Source organism: Colossoma macropomum, unplaced genomic scaffold (genome assembly GCF_904425465.1).
Source record: "Colossoma macropomum unplaced genomic scaffold, Colossoma_macropomum, whole genome shotgun sequence".
In the NCBI taxonomy this organism is placed as follows: Eukaryota; Metazoa; Chordata; class Actinopteri; order Characiformes; family Serrasalmidae; genus Colossoma; species Colossoma macropomum.
Window position 1 is genome coordinate 22708271 of NW_023494785.1, and position 14648 is coordinate 22722918.

Here is a 14648-nt window from a genome sequence, read left to right on the forward strand (position 1 = left end):
GAACTGTCTTTGTAAAATAGGCTGTAGAAAGAGTCTATTATTCTATCACCATCTGGTTTTGGCTTCAGTGCACCGTGTGGCACAAGTTTGCAATGCTGCTGAAGCACAGTTTCTCAGCATTTCTGCTTGGTACTCGGTGCACAGTGTTCAGTTGTTGAAAGAGACAGATAAGAGGATCTATCTAACATACTTTACTTACAGCTGTACAGAAGTTCTTTTCTGATGTGGAACAAAACCCACTCTTCTCTTTCTCAATGCTGCTCAATTCAACTAATGTAGCATAGCTAGCTTATTCACATGATCAGATCAGCTTGATTTTTATTGCAATCATTTACACTAATTCCTCAGTAGTTTGCTCATTGTGACATCGGTATCAGTATCAGCAAGTACTTAAAAACCTGTACTTGTAATTTTACTCAATCTGAAAAAATGGTGTTGATGCATCCCTACCCTGGACAGAAGCACCTCACAAGATTTTACAACATGCTCTCAGACTAATGATAAGGAAGATATGAGAGAAGCCAGCAGTCATTTGGAAATAGCAGGATGACTTGAAAGAAGCAGGAACAACAATCACAAAGAGAACAAAAACAATAACCTGCACTACAATCATCTGCGTTCTTATACACTTCATGCAAAACTCCCTCCAAAAAAGAAGTACATAGATTTAAAATCACACACAAAATATGCACACAAGCACACAGACAAATAAGAACTAGGAACATGTAATCGTGTCAGACAAAACAAAAAACAGAACTCTGACAATAATTCAGCTCATCATGTTGGGAGAAATGAACGTTGCACATATTCTTCCTCTTGGAAGTGAAGTACAGAAATGTGAGTTCCATGATGTGAGGCTGCTTCTTTGCAAATGGTACTGTGGCATTGCACATCACTGAAGGAAACATGAATGGAGTGAAGTAAGAAGACATATTCGAAAATTCAAAATTCGAAATTTAATCGGGGCAAGAAACTGAAGCTGGAAGATAAACGCTTGAACAAAACAATGACCCCAAACATACAGCCAAAATAAGTGTTTTAAAAAAAGAAAGTGAGGGTGCTTACATGACCTGATCAATCTCCTGATTTGAATCACACTGAAAATTCTTTGAGGATTTTGGAATTGCAAATGTATTACAACCTTGGGGACCTTGATAATTGACAATAGTTTGCCAAGGGGAATGTGAATTTGTGCTGTCTTAAATTTTTTCCTCTTCAGTTTCATTTTTTAAACATATCTTTTAAAACATTTATGTTTATGACTGCATACTATTTGTTCATACAAAAGACTAACATATGTCTTAAGCATATGTTTGTAAATGGTTAAGTAATACACTGAAAAGCGACAAATAATAATGAGGAAGAGGTTTCTGTACGATGACTTTGGCTTGCTGAATCACTGTGGTACATGTTTGGACAAGGCACCAAACTCATTGTGAAAAGTAAGTGTTTAACAGCTATTTTTGTTAATGGATTGAAGAAATGTTAATTGTCCTTATCAACAAAATTGTAAGGCAGTAAACAAAGGTTAGTAACGGTCACATTACCTATTTATTACATTTTAGTTGCACGCTTTTAGTTGTATACATATGAGTTGTTACATATCATCATGCATTTACACCGTGTCATAGGTTTCCGCCATTAAGTATATTTTGTATTCATGTTTTACAAATTTCTGACATGTCCAGAAAAGAAGTCATGTTAGTAGATTGCTTTATTATTTATAACATAAATCCATTAGTTGTTGATTAAGTTACTTTGGTGTTTGTAAGGAGTTACTAGAATGCCTGAGACATTTCTGAATGTTTTTGGGTATATGTCTGACTAATTATTATTCTGTTTTATTCTTGTAATAATATTCAACATATTTCTGTCTAACATGATTAGAAGAAACATTTTAGTCAGGAATTATGAAAAAGTAGAATTAAGATGAACAGATTTGCCATGCATTTTAATCGTTTTGTCCTCAGGTCGGCCGCTGTCTTCTCCGGAGATCAGCCTGCTGAGTCCAACTGTTCAGCAGCAGTCCACTCCTGATCAAGTCACTGTCCTCTGTCAGGTGAAAAACTTCTACCCTGATTATGTTACTGTGAGCTGGAGTGTGGATGGACAGGATGCATCTGGAGACAAAAAGGACACCAAGACTGTCCGGAGCTCTGACGGGACGTACAGCATGAGCAGCATTCTGTCTGTGTCCCGCTCTTCCTGGGAGGGTGCCCAGGCTTTCACCTGCCAGGTTCAGCATGAGAGTCTGAAAACACCTGCCAGCCACAGTGTGAGCAAGAGCCAGTGCCTGGAGTGACCGCTGGAGCAGGTGTGATGAGAGAGTTATAACTGAAACCTCCCACACCCAGTCTCACTTCTGCTTTTCAGTTCATCTCTCATCTCTTTCACACTTTCATATCTCTCTCTCTCTCTTTCACACCCCATCCCCACATTTACAAGTTAGATATCAATAAATAAATAAATACTTAAATCTGAGTAATGGTCTTTTTGTTTACATGCAACTGATGCAGTAAAATGTTTAATGTTTAAGTAAATAGAGGTAAAGTAAAATAAAGCAAAGTAAATAAACCCTCTTTTTTCCTTTTTGTTAAAATTCTGAAATAAGGAAAATAAACTTTTCTCATATCTAAAGCCTAACTGTGTCAGAGTTTCTTTATGTTCTGAAACTGTTTTTTATGGTTATTTGCATGATCCACGAGTCATACATTACGTCCAAATTGCACATACAATTAAATATGTTTATAACTAGTCTAAATAAAGACTAGCGCTTATTCGCTTATATATTGTAATAAAAAATAATTTGCCTGTGTATTGTGCTGCTTTGAAAGTATGAGGCGACTGGCTACTGAGCTATTCAGTACAAAGAGTAATATGTAAAATTATGTTATGACATTTTAGTACAGGTCTAGCAGCAGCTTATACTAATTTTGGCCAATTCTAAACCTGCAGTTCTAATGAATACATTTTAGGAGAAATTACAAATAAAAAAATATATATATAAAGTACTGGAGACATGGTGTCCCGCACAGATAGATGATTTCTCTCCACACTATCATACCGACTAAACCTCGTAATTAAGGGGCCATATTCTATGTATTTATTTTCTTTTTTTTTATTCATTTCCTCTGAGGCCTTCTTATAATAAATATGTGGCTTTATGTTAAACATAATTCATTTTTATATGGCCATTTTCAACCTTTCTCCAACGCAGGAGGTTTTTTTACTGTGCCTTTAAGGCAGACCCCTATGTAAACTAACTCAATATATGACACAACACTGCCGCCAACTGTTTTATGCAAAATCTCAGATGGCTCCCTCCTCCCTACAAAGTGCAGAATATAGGCTACTGTAATACTGGCTACTGCATCAAAACAGAGCACAGTCTGTCTAACAAAGGACCACTTTGGATTCAGCCATGTGTGCACAATTCCATACTGGACACATACTGGTGCAATATTTGGGTGTAAAAGCCAAAATGTCATAACTCACATATTAGTGCACTATATAGGGAGCAGTGAGCCTTTTGAGATTAGACCTTAGGATTTTGCAAGGTATGATCTTCTAAATGTTTCAGATTGACCATTAATGAGCTGCTTTTGCTGTAATTTTTTTTTGCATATTACCTACTTGTTTTATGTCAAAGAATGTTAAATATCGCTCTTAAAAGAAACTTTTATCCATTACATGGCTTTGTTTAACATTAAATGACTTTCCTTTTGCCAAAAAACAAAATGTACATTAAAAAATGTTCAATTAAGTTTAATTTTGTAAGTTACCTGTATTTTGTTGAGTTTTTTTTACTTAATCAAAACAACTTAACTGCAGTTTGACCGATATTACTTGGAATGCACAATAATTGCAAAATGATTAATTTACTCTTTTAAATGATCCACTTTGGTCAGCTGTAATTTTCTTTTGTAACGAGAAAGTAAAAAACATAAAAAGTCTGACTAATAATTTACATTCTAATGTAGATGTAAAAAAAACACAATATAGTGGCTGAACTTAAGTTATGAGACGAACAATGTAATGAAGCAAACACGGTTTATAAATGAGAAATGTTTTGATCAGTTTTAAGCATTTAACAATTTACAAACTGCTGCACACTACACTTAGAACCAACTCAGTGCTATGCTTCTGCTTAGGTCATAGCTTCTTATCCCAGAAGCATCATTTATTAGAATATGAGCCTAATCCTCAACTGTCAACCCAGAAATTAGTCAATAAGGATTTATCATTGCAAACATGTAGGCAACGAGCACCTGCAATCCAGTGTTAACAATGTCCCACTGTCCAATGGCCAAAGCACCAAATAGCATTCCAGCTGTGGTGCTTATGGTTCCTGTCAATGAGGACCACTGAACTGCTACAGCTGTAGCTGCTCCCAGCGACACACCAGCTGCCCCTAGAGCCCCCAGCAATGCCCCTGTCACACCACCAACTCCTAGAACTACTGACAAGGTTTCAACCACTGAGATAATAGCTACTGTTGACACAGATGCTCCTACTATGACTTTATCCAACACTTTTGGATCCAGTGGACCTCCAACAGAGGCCCCTAAGCCAACCTGACATATTTTTGACACAAAGAACCCAGCAGCTATGGCCTCAAGCGAAGCTCTTTGGTCCATCCGAGCTGTGATGTTCTCCTTACTTAGCACTTGTCCCTCCTTCTGCATTCTTAAAGACACCTCCACCGCCTCCTGTCCTGCGTGCACAGTGAGTACAGCAATTGCAAACGTTGCAAACATACCTACGCAGCCAGTGAACATCCAGAAGTTTAAATGCATTGACCTCATTAACATGAAGGCCATGCTGAGCACAAGGGTTAAAAGGACAACAAAAACGAATCTATAGTCTCCAAATCCAAAGATTCCAAAGCCAGCGGTCACAGCTGCAGTCACCGTCATCGGAATGCCAGAGAAGGCCAGAAATTCCACGTATTTGGCCACGACTTTGGTCAGACGCTCTTGAATAGTCCTCTGCTGCACTGCCAGCTCTACTGCTTCCCTTCGTAGCTTCTCTATTTCCTCTCTCTCCTGCTTTTGGGCCTTCCAAGCAGTTCTGTAGTCCAGCCCATCTTCTCCTTCAATCCTTTTCTCAGTCTCAAACGCAATAATCCTCTGTTCAATCTCCACTGTCACTCTGTCTCTCTGCTCAGCCTCCAGAGCCTCCAGCTTCTTCTGCTCTTGCTCCTCAGCCTCAGCAGTGAGCCGCAGGATGCCGCAGCACTCCCACTCTCTGCATGTTAGCTGCACAATGACGTGGATGAATGTTTTCAGCACAGTGAAGATCCCCAGAGCCGAGAGCAGCGCCACAACCCCAGACCTAAGGATAAGTGTCTCTATAATGACTCCAAGTGCTGCTCCACAAGACGTGGTGCTCAGGGCTGCAGCCAGCCCAGCTGCAATCCACATAAATCCATCTAAATTGGCCGTCCCAGCCCTGCGCCTCTTTAACCGTATGAGCAGCAAAGCAGTCGAGGCAGCCACAGTCACTCCTGCTATAGCTGCTGTCATTGCTGTGGTGAGCGCAGTTGCTCCCAAGAGAGTCCCCAGACCCAGAGGACCCACAGTCCTCACTCCATCTGTGACTGGTTTCAGCAGTGACCCTGAGACGATCTCAGTCATGGCCTTGTTCACTGGGGTCACTGTAGCTCCCAGGGCACATCCCCCTACTGCCCCCAGCACGAAGCCAACGGCTCCTTCCCTCACCAGGGTCTTGGTATCTGATAAGAGAAGAGAATATGATGTCAAAAGATTAATGAAGAGAAGTCAGAGTAATAATTTAATTATATTAATATAGCCCATATCACGAAAAAACTCACAAAGTTTATCGTGGTTTTGATGTCACAAGCATGAATACATTTACATATGATCACCCCTTCAGCCTACAGCAGTTACTGTAGGCTATTTCTATTTACAACAACAAGGTTGTAGCTGCAGACAGTATGTACCAGAGTTATTGGAGGTGAAGAGGAAAACTATTGCATTATTCCTAGCCGACAGGAAGCAAATGAATGGTTGCATTGTTTGTATGTGATGTGCCTCATTTGACATGTGAAGAAAAGACACAGAACATGGGTCACTTAAAGTTTCCCTATCATGGGAAATTAAATTTTCATCACTTTTTTAAACAAAATAGTTTAATATAGTATGTAAACATTGCTTATGTTTCTAAACATACCGTTCACTCTATACAGTCCATGTCCTGTTTTGAATTCACCATTTCTTTGATGTCATGGAGACCAAGACATTTACATATATACTCCTATTCAGCCTACAGCAGTTCAGCCCTGCCCACTCATGATGAAGTTGTAAGAAGTGTTTCAGCCTGGAATGCTTGTTGAATGAGACGCAACACAAGGCAGCCAAATCAAAATAGAGCTCATTTAAATATATCAGTCTTAAAAGCACAGAACTATTTAATTCTAAAGGATAAAGAGAGGTTGGAAAATGGACATTAATTTAAATTTATTCATTAAAAATGAATTATGACTGCTTTTGCCATGTAAAACAATGCAAGCATTAGATACAAGAAAATGTAGGATATGGGCCCTTTAAAGTACTTTATGTTGTATTAAAAAGTAAAAACTACACAAAATATATACTATTTTATCTCATTTTATAAGTTAAGTTAAATGCATCATCTTTTTAACACTTTAAAGAAGAATTTAAAGAATTTATCACATAGAGAAATCACTGAAGAGTAATTAAGTTTCAATCTGTTAGGAGAAAAAAATAACTTGTTTAAACTTATTTAGGTCTTTTCAGAACTGAACTGTAATTTGCAAGTTTCTAGTTTCAACTTTAAACAAACTTGCCCGAGGTCAGGGATTTCAAGGAAACATGCCCATCCTGTCTAACCTGTCGCCATGCAACTGATGCTGCATTTGTGCACACACAGTCAATGTTAAAAGGGTGAGTATGAGGGGGGGTGGTGGTGTAAGGTTACATTTATTTTAACCACCTGTGTACTTGCCTAACTGAACAAGATAAACTAATGAAAAAATCCAGGAAAAAGAATTAAGACTTCTTAATGAGGATTAACATTTTTCAGCAACGGTAACTGTGACACAGCTAACTTAAATCACTGGTGGATAAATTTTATAGTTTATTGCACAGGGCTACACCTTTTAGTCTTCATCTTTAAAAAAAAGGCACAAGAAAGACAAAAATTTAGCCTCAGTGGCTCTTTTATACACAACATGACACAAAATGTGTCAGATGTGCAGCTTTATTACAATTAGGTTTGCCAATATCAGACAACAGGTCATATAATAAACAAACAGTATGGAAACAATATGGTAATAGAGACATGACATAAAAGTTACTGTCAAAAGCTTCTATTTTTCACAGTCCTGAACCATTTAAAAAAACAAAGCCTTTTGAAAGACAAAGACACACAATTACACATTCAGCCCCTAGACACTCATAAGAGATAACAGACATGATATGCATGACTTCAGTTTTTAACAGAGATAAACATTATTTCTTGTCTTACTCTGCTGGGACGGTGCCATGGTGATTTAGGAAAGTGCAGTGTGTTTCAGCGGCTCCTTCCACCCAAGTGTGAAGACTGTGTCCCTCAGAGCGCTGCTCCAGCTGAGGCAGCAGCCGTCTCTCTGAGACACAAGTGGTGGTGCTCTTGGTAAATAAGCTGAAATGTACACACCCCATACCTGTTTTTCTTCTTTCACTCTAGTATTTGTACTTTACACATCACTGGGATCTCTGTTGCCTACCACTATCTCATTAGTGTGCATTGCTGCATGGTCTCTCTTTGTAATATACTCTACATTGTTTTTGTAGAGTATGTTTGGAAATGCTTTAAAAATTAATTTGCTATAAAGCTCAAAGAAAGAGTCTCGAGCTCTGGATGCAAAGACCAGTAAACAACAACTTAATTTCACTTTTTTTTTGCATTACTGTTACACCCATTTTCTGTTGGTCAATAACAAATTGGTTTAAAGGCACACTCTTGTGTGTAACCATCGCTACATCTGTTGTAAGCATGCCTACTCACATCCCACAGTGGTGCCATAATAGTCCAGAGAGAGAAATTTGTGGCATAAACATTATAAAAAATCTCTTTCTGATGATGTATCTTGAAGGTAGGAGGAACTTTTGCCAAACTACAAGCTCTTTGGGGTAGATATGTGAGAATTGTCTTTTTTTTCCCCATTAGCTGTCCAATGCAGAAGGAAGCCAGATAGCTGAAGTTACTGCTAGAAAGCCAAATAACATATCTTAATTTTTACATATCTATATTTTTGTTTTTCTTCATCACCATGTGGAAGATTACATATTTGTGTTATGCATGCTATGTATTGTAGTGAAAAAAATTATTGACAAAATTGACAAAAACGTAAAACAGATGTAAAACTGCCAATTCTGTCACCCCAATAAGGCAGGGGAATGCAATCTTTCACTAGATAATAGTACATAACATGACAAATCCCATACTATGTTCTAGTTTTAGGCCGGAATGCCTCTTTAAGCAAGTCATTTAGAATTTGATATGAAACTAATGCCTATTATTTTTATTATTATTATTATTAGTAGTAGTATTAATAATAATGAATGTGACGCCCATAACCCTGAGGAACGGCCATGTCCGAAACTTTACAATTCCAACCCGGAACGTTTAGCGCGAACGCATTTCCTTGTCGACCCTATTTCATATTACTCATAAGCCTAGTGGAAGATGGCAGCCTCGGTGGAGACGCCACATGTTGTTGTTGAAACTGAGAGAGGTGATGATAAACTGATTTATTGTGTAGTTTCTATAAGTGCGCATGATTTGTTTACTTCAGCACATTATTTTCGCTGAAACTGTACAGTACGCCTTTTTATGGTTCTGCCTGCCGCTGTGAGGAAAGTAGTAACTGACAGACTTGATCCACCAACTTCAGTTACTGTGAGAGAAACGAGCGAATTCTAGCTTTTGTTTGCGGCCGGTGTGAAATAGATGTAGAATGTAATACTAGCTGTTTTACTTCACTGAGCTGGGCTGTGTTTAGTGTTCGTTTGACTGTGTCTAATTTGAGACATTTGACAGCTGAATTGTATCCATCTGGATACCAGCTAGCAAACTAGCTAACTTACTGTTATGGTGAAGAACTATGGACAACTAAGTTACACTATTCTCAAACTTTTATAGACAATAAATCCAGTACTAAGTAATATATTTATTTACTGCTTTTCTTATATATCTAAGTTCTTCTCGTTCTCGTATCGCTAAACTTGTTTTTTTGTTTTTTTTTTCATGCTAAGACTCAGAGGAAGATGATCTCAGCCAGATCGAAGGCAGTGAAGAAGAAGGATCAGGCAGTGAAGGGAGTGATGAAGAGGAGGAAGACGTCAGTGTTGGGAGTGATGGTGAAGAGGCAGAGGATGAGGAGGAGCAGAATGAAGACATGAAAGAAAACCCTAATGCTGGCTGGGCAGAAGCCATGGCCAAAATCCTGAGGAAGAAAACGCCAGATGACAGGCCCTGCATCCTGCTGAAGAACAAACAACGAGACAAAATCAGTGAGAAGGAGAGGAAAGAGAAGCTCGAGAAAAAAAAGCAGGTAAAGTTAAGAACTGGTAACTTGGTCTAGTAAGCACTGAGACAATAGTGTATGCTAATAAGACAATAGCAGGTAGTCAACATATTTCTTTGTCATCTTTTGCAATGATATTGACGTAGACCTACAACAAAAGACCCTGTCAAACATCAGCCCCTGTGATACTGCTCAGTTAAACATAGAATTCCCCCAAATCCAAGATGAGGTTGATTACAGCACCCCAAAGTGGCTGAAATCAAAACAAGTAAGTGGGTATAAGTGTCTGTTCATGATGTTCACAATTGTTGTGGATTTGTCTGTTCTGACTGACAGGCAGATAAAAAGAGAGCATGGGAAATGATGTGCCGGGTAAAGCCAGATGTAGTACAGGACAAAGAGAAGGAGAGAAATCTACAGAGAACTGCTACCAGGTAGGTTATTTTACAGTTCAGTGGAATTATCTGTTTTGTCCATGTTCAGCATTCTGTATTTCAGCGGCTTTTCTAAAATGTTTAAACACAGAGATTAATTATTATTATTTATTATGTAGATGTCTATTGTGTTAGCCTCGTAGCTCCACTGTAAAATTAAAGAAGCAGACTTCAAACACTTTGGTTGACATATCGTGTCCCCAGTGCTTGGGATGAGGGGGGTAAAGCTGATTTTTGGCAGCCTGTTGCTTTATTGCCCATCTTTTTGAATAAAGTGTTGAATAAGGACTTATGTATGTGATGTTTGCGGGTCCATATGTCTTTGATCATGTAGTGTACTTAAAGAGAGGAGCAAGATGCTCTAACATGGTGGCTCATAAAGTGGCTGGTGAAAATAATTTTTTTTTTTATTTGTTATTTTTTTTTAAATGTGTTCATTTCTTCCATGATCTCCTCAGAGGCGTAGTGCAGTTGTTCAATGCAGTGCGGAAACACCAACAGAATCTGGATGAAAAAATGAAGGAAGTTGGTGGGTCTGAAAGGAAGAAAGCAAAAGTCCTCTCCTCTGTGTCGAAAAAAGACTTTATTGATATACTGCGAGGGACAGCAGGAGCCACTACACCTACCATTAAGAAAGAGAAATCTATGGTGAGTGCGCTGTTATTTCATCATATGAGCCTTCATAGTGGTGATGCTGAATCAATTTTTGGAGGAGTTGTTTTGTAAGGGAGACAGGCAGTACCTTGCATTTTCAAAACTATAGTCAAACTTGATCATTGGCTTGATGCTAGAAGTCTGCAATGCTGTTGCCAAAAGGTGAGAACTTAAGTGACTCATGCCAGGAATCATAAATACTTTTATCCTGTAATGTAATGTGATAGATGTCTGACAGTGTGGATGTTGTTCCAACATATGACTATTTCTGGACCTAGATAACCTTAGCTAGAGTAACTTATTTAGCCAGGTTAGCAATAAAGCCATGCTATCTCTGACTTCTCAGTCACATCCTTAACATATGTTACACTTTGCTGGGTTAGGAGCAGCAAAGTGTAATATAATAAAAAGGCTTACAAGTAGGAACATTTTACAGTGCTGTTTATATATTTTGTTTTTTTGTGTTCAACATAATTGTTAGCCAGTATATTTTTTCCGTCTTCATGTGATGAAATTAATACCCAAATAGGGATTTCAGTGTTAGAATACTGGCACCTCGAACAGTTAATCGAGTACTTGTGTACCTGTGCACTTCCCTAATTTGAAAGCATACATTGAGCACCAGAAAATATAGACCAGCCTAGTGGAGCTGTTTTTTTCTGTCCAGTTTTCTTTTCACTGTCATAATACAAATAGGAATAGAGCAAGTAATCTGTAGCTCCTACATGTCTGGTCTCATTCAGACGTCTGACTAGAGTTGTCATGCCTCCATGGGGAAATATCAGGAAAAGATGCATGATTCATACTTGACTCTCCTCCAGCTTCTTAATGGCTTGAGTAAATTGGTTTCACATGAGCTAAAACATGGATTCTCTCTCCCATGCACAGACATATCCATGTCGTTGACCTTTGTCATTTTTTTTTTCTCTTTGGAATGTACTCTCAACTAATAGCATTAATGTTTACATGCTTATTTTGGTCCAAAGCACCATGGATTTGTGCTAGTAAAGACTGTCCATGGAGCACCCTGAAAAACTTCTTCTGCTATTCTAAAATTAGTAAAAGAGCAGTCTTAATATCTGAGACAAATGTTTTGAGGAAAAAATGATGGAATAGCACTTTAAAGTTGTCTTATCAGGTATGTCCTGCTTTTGTCCACATGGTGGCACTGTTTGCCTTAAAAGTAGTTGTACTTATTTTTCCTTGTTATAGGACTCAAAAAAAAATATTCCAGTGTTTTTCATCCGAATCTTTATTTGCTGCATCTGAAGACACTTTATTTTTGTCACGAAAATTAGCTTTAAAAAGTTTCCCTGTGCTATATAAACGAACATAAAACCTGTTGACTCGAAACATTTATAGTGGAAGCCAATAGGCAGGTACTTGAATCAGTTGGTTTTCTGTACTATTCTCAGTACAGTTAAATTATCTGTGGTAATCTATTATGATACAGATGTGGCAGATAGAGACAAGATTGAAAAATGTGTGAATGTTCCTTTACATTTATGTGATGTTAACTCAGTTTTGGTTATATCTGACAGCCTGAAGAGCCGAAAGATGAGAAGCCAGTGTGGAGTGTCCTGAGAGATGATTTCATGATGGGTGCATCCATGAAGGACTGGGACAAGGCAATTGATGAAGAGCAGGGAGAAGAGAAGTCAGGGCCTGCAGAGGATTTCAACAGTGACTCGGACTGAGTTAAGCACAGTGTTGTATCTGTGCCTATGTGGGAATGCTGCTGTATGTTTATCCAGCACAAACATTTTAAGTGTACTGTGTATCTCATGAGATGCGGAGGGAGTAGAATTCATAGATCCTGCTCTCAGGCAAAGGACTGTCACCCGGAGTTCTTTGTGCCTGGCCTATATGAGAGTGGATTGGGCAGACACCAAGGAGTCAGAAGCCGTTCCTGGACAGCGTCACCCTGATCTCTCCTGGCTCTTTAATGAATTGTCATATCTTCCCAGAGAATTCTGTGAATTGCCAAGCATTGTTTTGCTTATGTGCTGTATATATGTTTTTTTCCATTATAGACCCTCACTCTGAAATTAAAAATCTCTTCATATAGGTTGTTGATTTTGATCAATGTCTTAAGTTTTGAATCTTTATGCTGCAATCACTGGCACAGTGATCATTTTTGGCTTCAGCAGCACTGACATGAATAACAAACACTCTCTTAGGCTGCTCGCTAATGCAGCCAGTTGTGGTAGATTATTTTGGCATTAGTGATGTACTCAGGAGGTCAGTGGCTTAGCATTTCTGGTACTGCGTATGTTTTATTAGTCTCCAGTGCTTTCATGAAGAAACTGTTTATACATATATATGTACCCCGTGCTTTAGACTGAAGTAGCTGCAAAACTATATGCAGTTTTATAGTCAATCTATCAGAATGCCTAGAGCACTGAAAGGTTTAGTGCTTTCCTTGATGTAACACACTTGAATTAACTAGTTCCCACACCCTTCATGAGTTATCTTGGCTCAGAATAGGATGAACATTAAACTGAGCGCCTGTAGAACCTCTTTTCAACTCCCCTGGGTTAGCATGCTTATGGCCACTGCATAAAAGTGTTCAGAGGCAACTTTGAAAGTAGATAATTTGTCAAAATACTTAGTTTAAGCTTGTAGAAATCTCTGTTTTACTTCTGAAAAGTTACAAAAGTAACATTCTAAAATGTTACTATTGTTTCATTTGTAGTTTGTTCTTTTGTGTTTGTGTGACCACAAGGTGATGCTGTTGCCAAACTCTAGTATACTGTGATTAAGAGAGGTATGTATGACAGCATGGTCAGGTCACTTTGTGCCTTTATGACCTGGGGGAAATCCCACTTCACTTAATATGATGGAATTAATAACAGAAAGCTCTCCGGGAACATAATGTTTAACTTCATTTTCGTAACTTATGGCATCACAAGAGCACTGAGTAGCATTTCAGGGTTGTAGACACACACACCCACACACATCATATAAATGTCGTAAGTTAAAATAAGTTCCCTAAGACTTTTTATTATCAAATAAATTATAAAAATACTTTTTATAAATATATGTATATTTTTCACTTATACAGATATAAAATTGTGTGAGTCTCAGTGCATGTTTGTCTGCGTGCCTTTAGTACCAGGGTTGCCAGGAAATCTGTCTTGCTCAGTGTGTGGGTCTGCCCTTTTAGGGAGCAGCCATGTAGGAATGACAGTTCTGCTGACTGCTCTTTTTTTCGCCCTTTCACTCTTTGTCATCCTCAGTCTGACTCAGTTCACACACTGAATGGAAATATTTGCCCAGCACCTTATTGCCCAGAGAGGGCAACGGGACCTCGTTTCAGCCGACCTGTCTCGCCACGTAAAGCAGCCATCCGTTACGGCAACACTGTGCCTTTTGACTGAGGAATGCCAGCCTCCTCCTGGCCTTGTTGACACTTGGCCTTAGACTGTGTCCTCTTTGCCTTTCTGCATGCTTTCTCTCTCCAGCTCATCTCCCTGGCCCGAGCAGGAGTCTGTCTGAATTAAAGCAGCTCACCTGAGTGGGCTGTTGTCGGTTCCTTTGAGAAAGAGCAGGTGCCTGAGTCAGTGCACTTAGTGCGGGGCTTTCTTGACACCATGTTTAATATGGAAACGCCCCCCTCCGCACGTACACACGTGCGATTAAAGGCTTCTTTCCGCTCCACATCTGTCTGAGTGGTACTGATTTAGTGGCCACATCTGGTTCACACCAGTGGACTGGACGGTCAGTGCAGTTCTGGCTGCCTGTCATAGCTGATCGATTGTTGGGTTGTGGGCTGGGAGATCTGGGGTGGGAGGGGGTGCTTTGGCAAATGATGAAAAAATAAAGCAGGACTGTCTCTGGAGTATAAGTGTAAATCACACTGGTGCTGTGGGTTATGGGATTGTGTGAGAGCTGAAGAACACTCAGAGCTTTGCTCTTCACAGGTAGAAACTTGGGGCAGGAGCACAAACGCCTCAAAACAGTACAGATAGGAAGCTTATCCATACTGGAATGACAAAATACTCATC

The 14648-nt window shown here is 39.0% G+C and overlaps 2 protein-coding genes and 1 gene segment (V, D, J or C); 2 read left to right on the forward strand and 1 right to left on the reverse strand.

Annotated features, from left to right (window-relative positions):
- The first annotated feature begins 1408 nt into the window (after positions 1-1408).
- LOC118813164 lies at positions 1409-2614 on the forward strand. The segment is given in 2 exon segments: positions 1409-1442; positions 1971-2614. Coding segments are annotated over 2 exon segments (366 nt in total).
- Positions 2615-4226: 1612 nt separating this feature from the next.
- Positions 4227-7623, reverse strand: LOC118813170. Its single transcript, XM_036578365.1, has 2 exons — positions 7510-7623; positions 4227-5734 (listed from the first exon to the last, which is right to left on the reverse strand). The coding sequence occupies exons 1-2, from the start codon at positions 7526-7528 to the stop codon at positions 4227-4229; spliced, it is 1527 nt and encodes a 508-aa protein (XP_036434258.1). The 5' UTR covers positions 7529-7623.
- A 1053-nt stretch (positions 7624-8676) lies between these two features.
- Positions 8677-12723, forward strand: rrp15 (ribosomal RNA processing 15 homolog). The gene is made up of 5 exons (XM_036587467.1): positions 8677-8761; positions 9282-9580; positions 9890-9987; positions 10446-10635; positions 12183-12723. Exons 1-5 carry the CDS (start codon positions 8713-8715, stop codon positions 12336-12338), a joined length of 792 nt encoding a protein of 263 aa, XP_036443360.1. The 5' UTR covers positions 8677-8712; the 3' UTR covers positions 12339-12723.
- Positions 12724-14648: the final 1925 nt, after the last annotated feature.

Excerpts from the sequence above, each read along its gene's own strand:
- rrp15 (XM_036587467.1), top strand. The coding sequence starts at position 8,713 with ATGGCAGCCTCGGTGGAGACGCCACATGTTGTTGTTGAAACTGAGAGA. Across the intron at positions 8,762-9,281 it reads TGTTGTTGAAACTGAGAGAG|ACTCAGAGGAAGATGATCTC; the intron begins GTGATGATAAAC and ends TTTCATGCTAAG. Across the intron at positions 9,988-10,445 it reads CTACAGAGAACTGCTACCAG|AGGCGTAGTGCAGTTGTTCA; the intron begins GTAGGTTATTTT and ends TGATCTCCTCAG.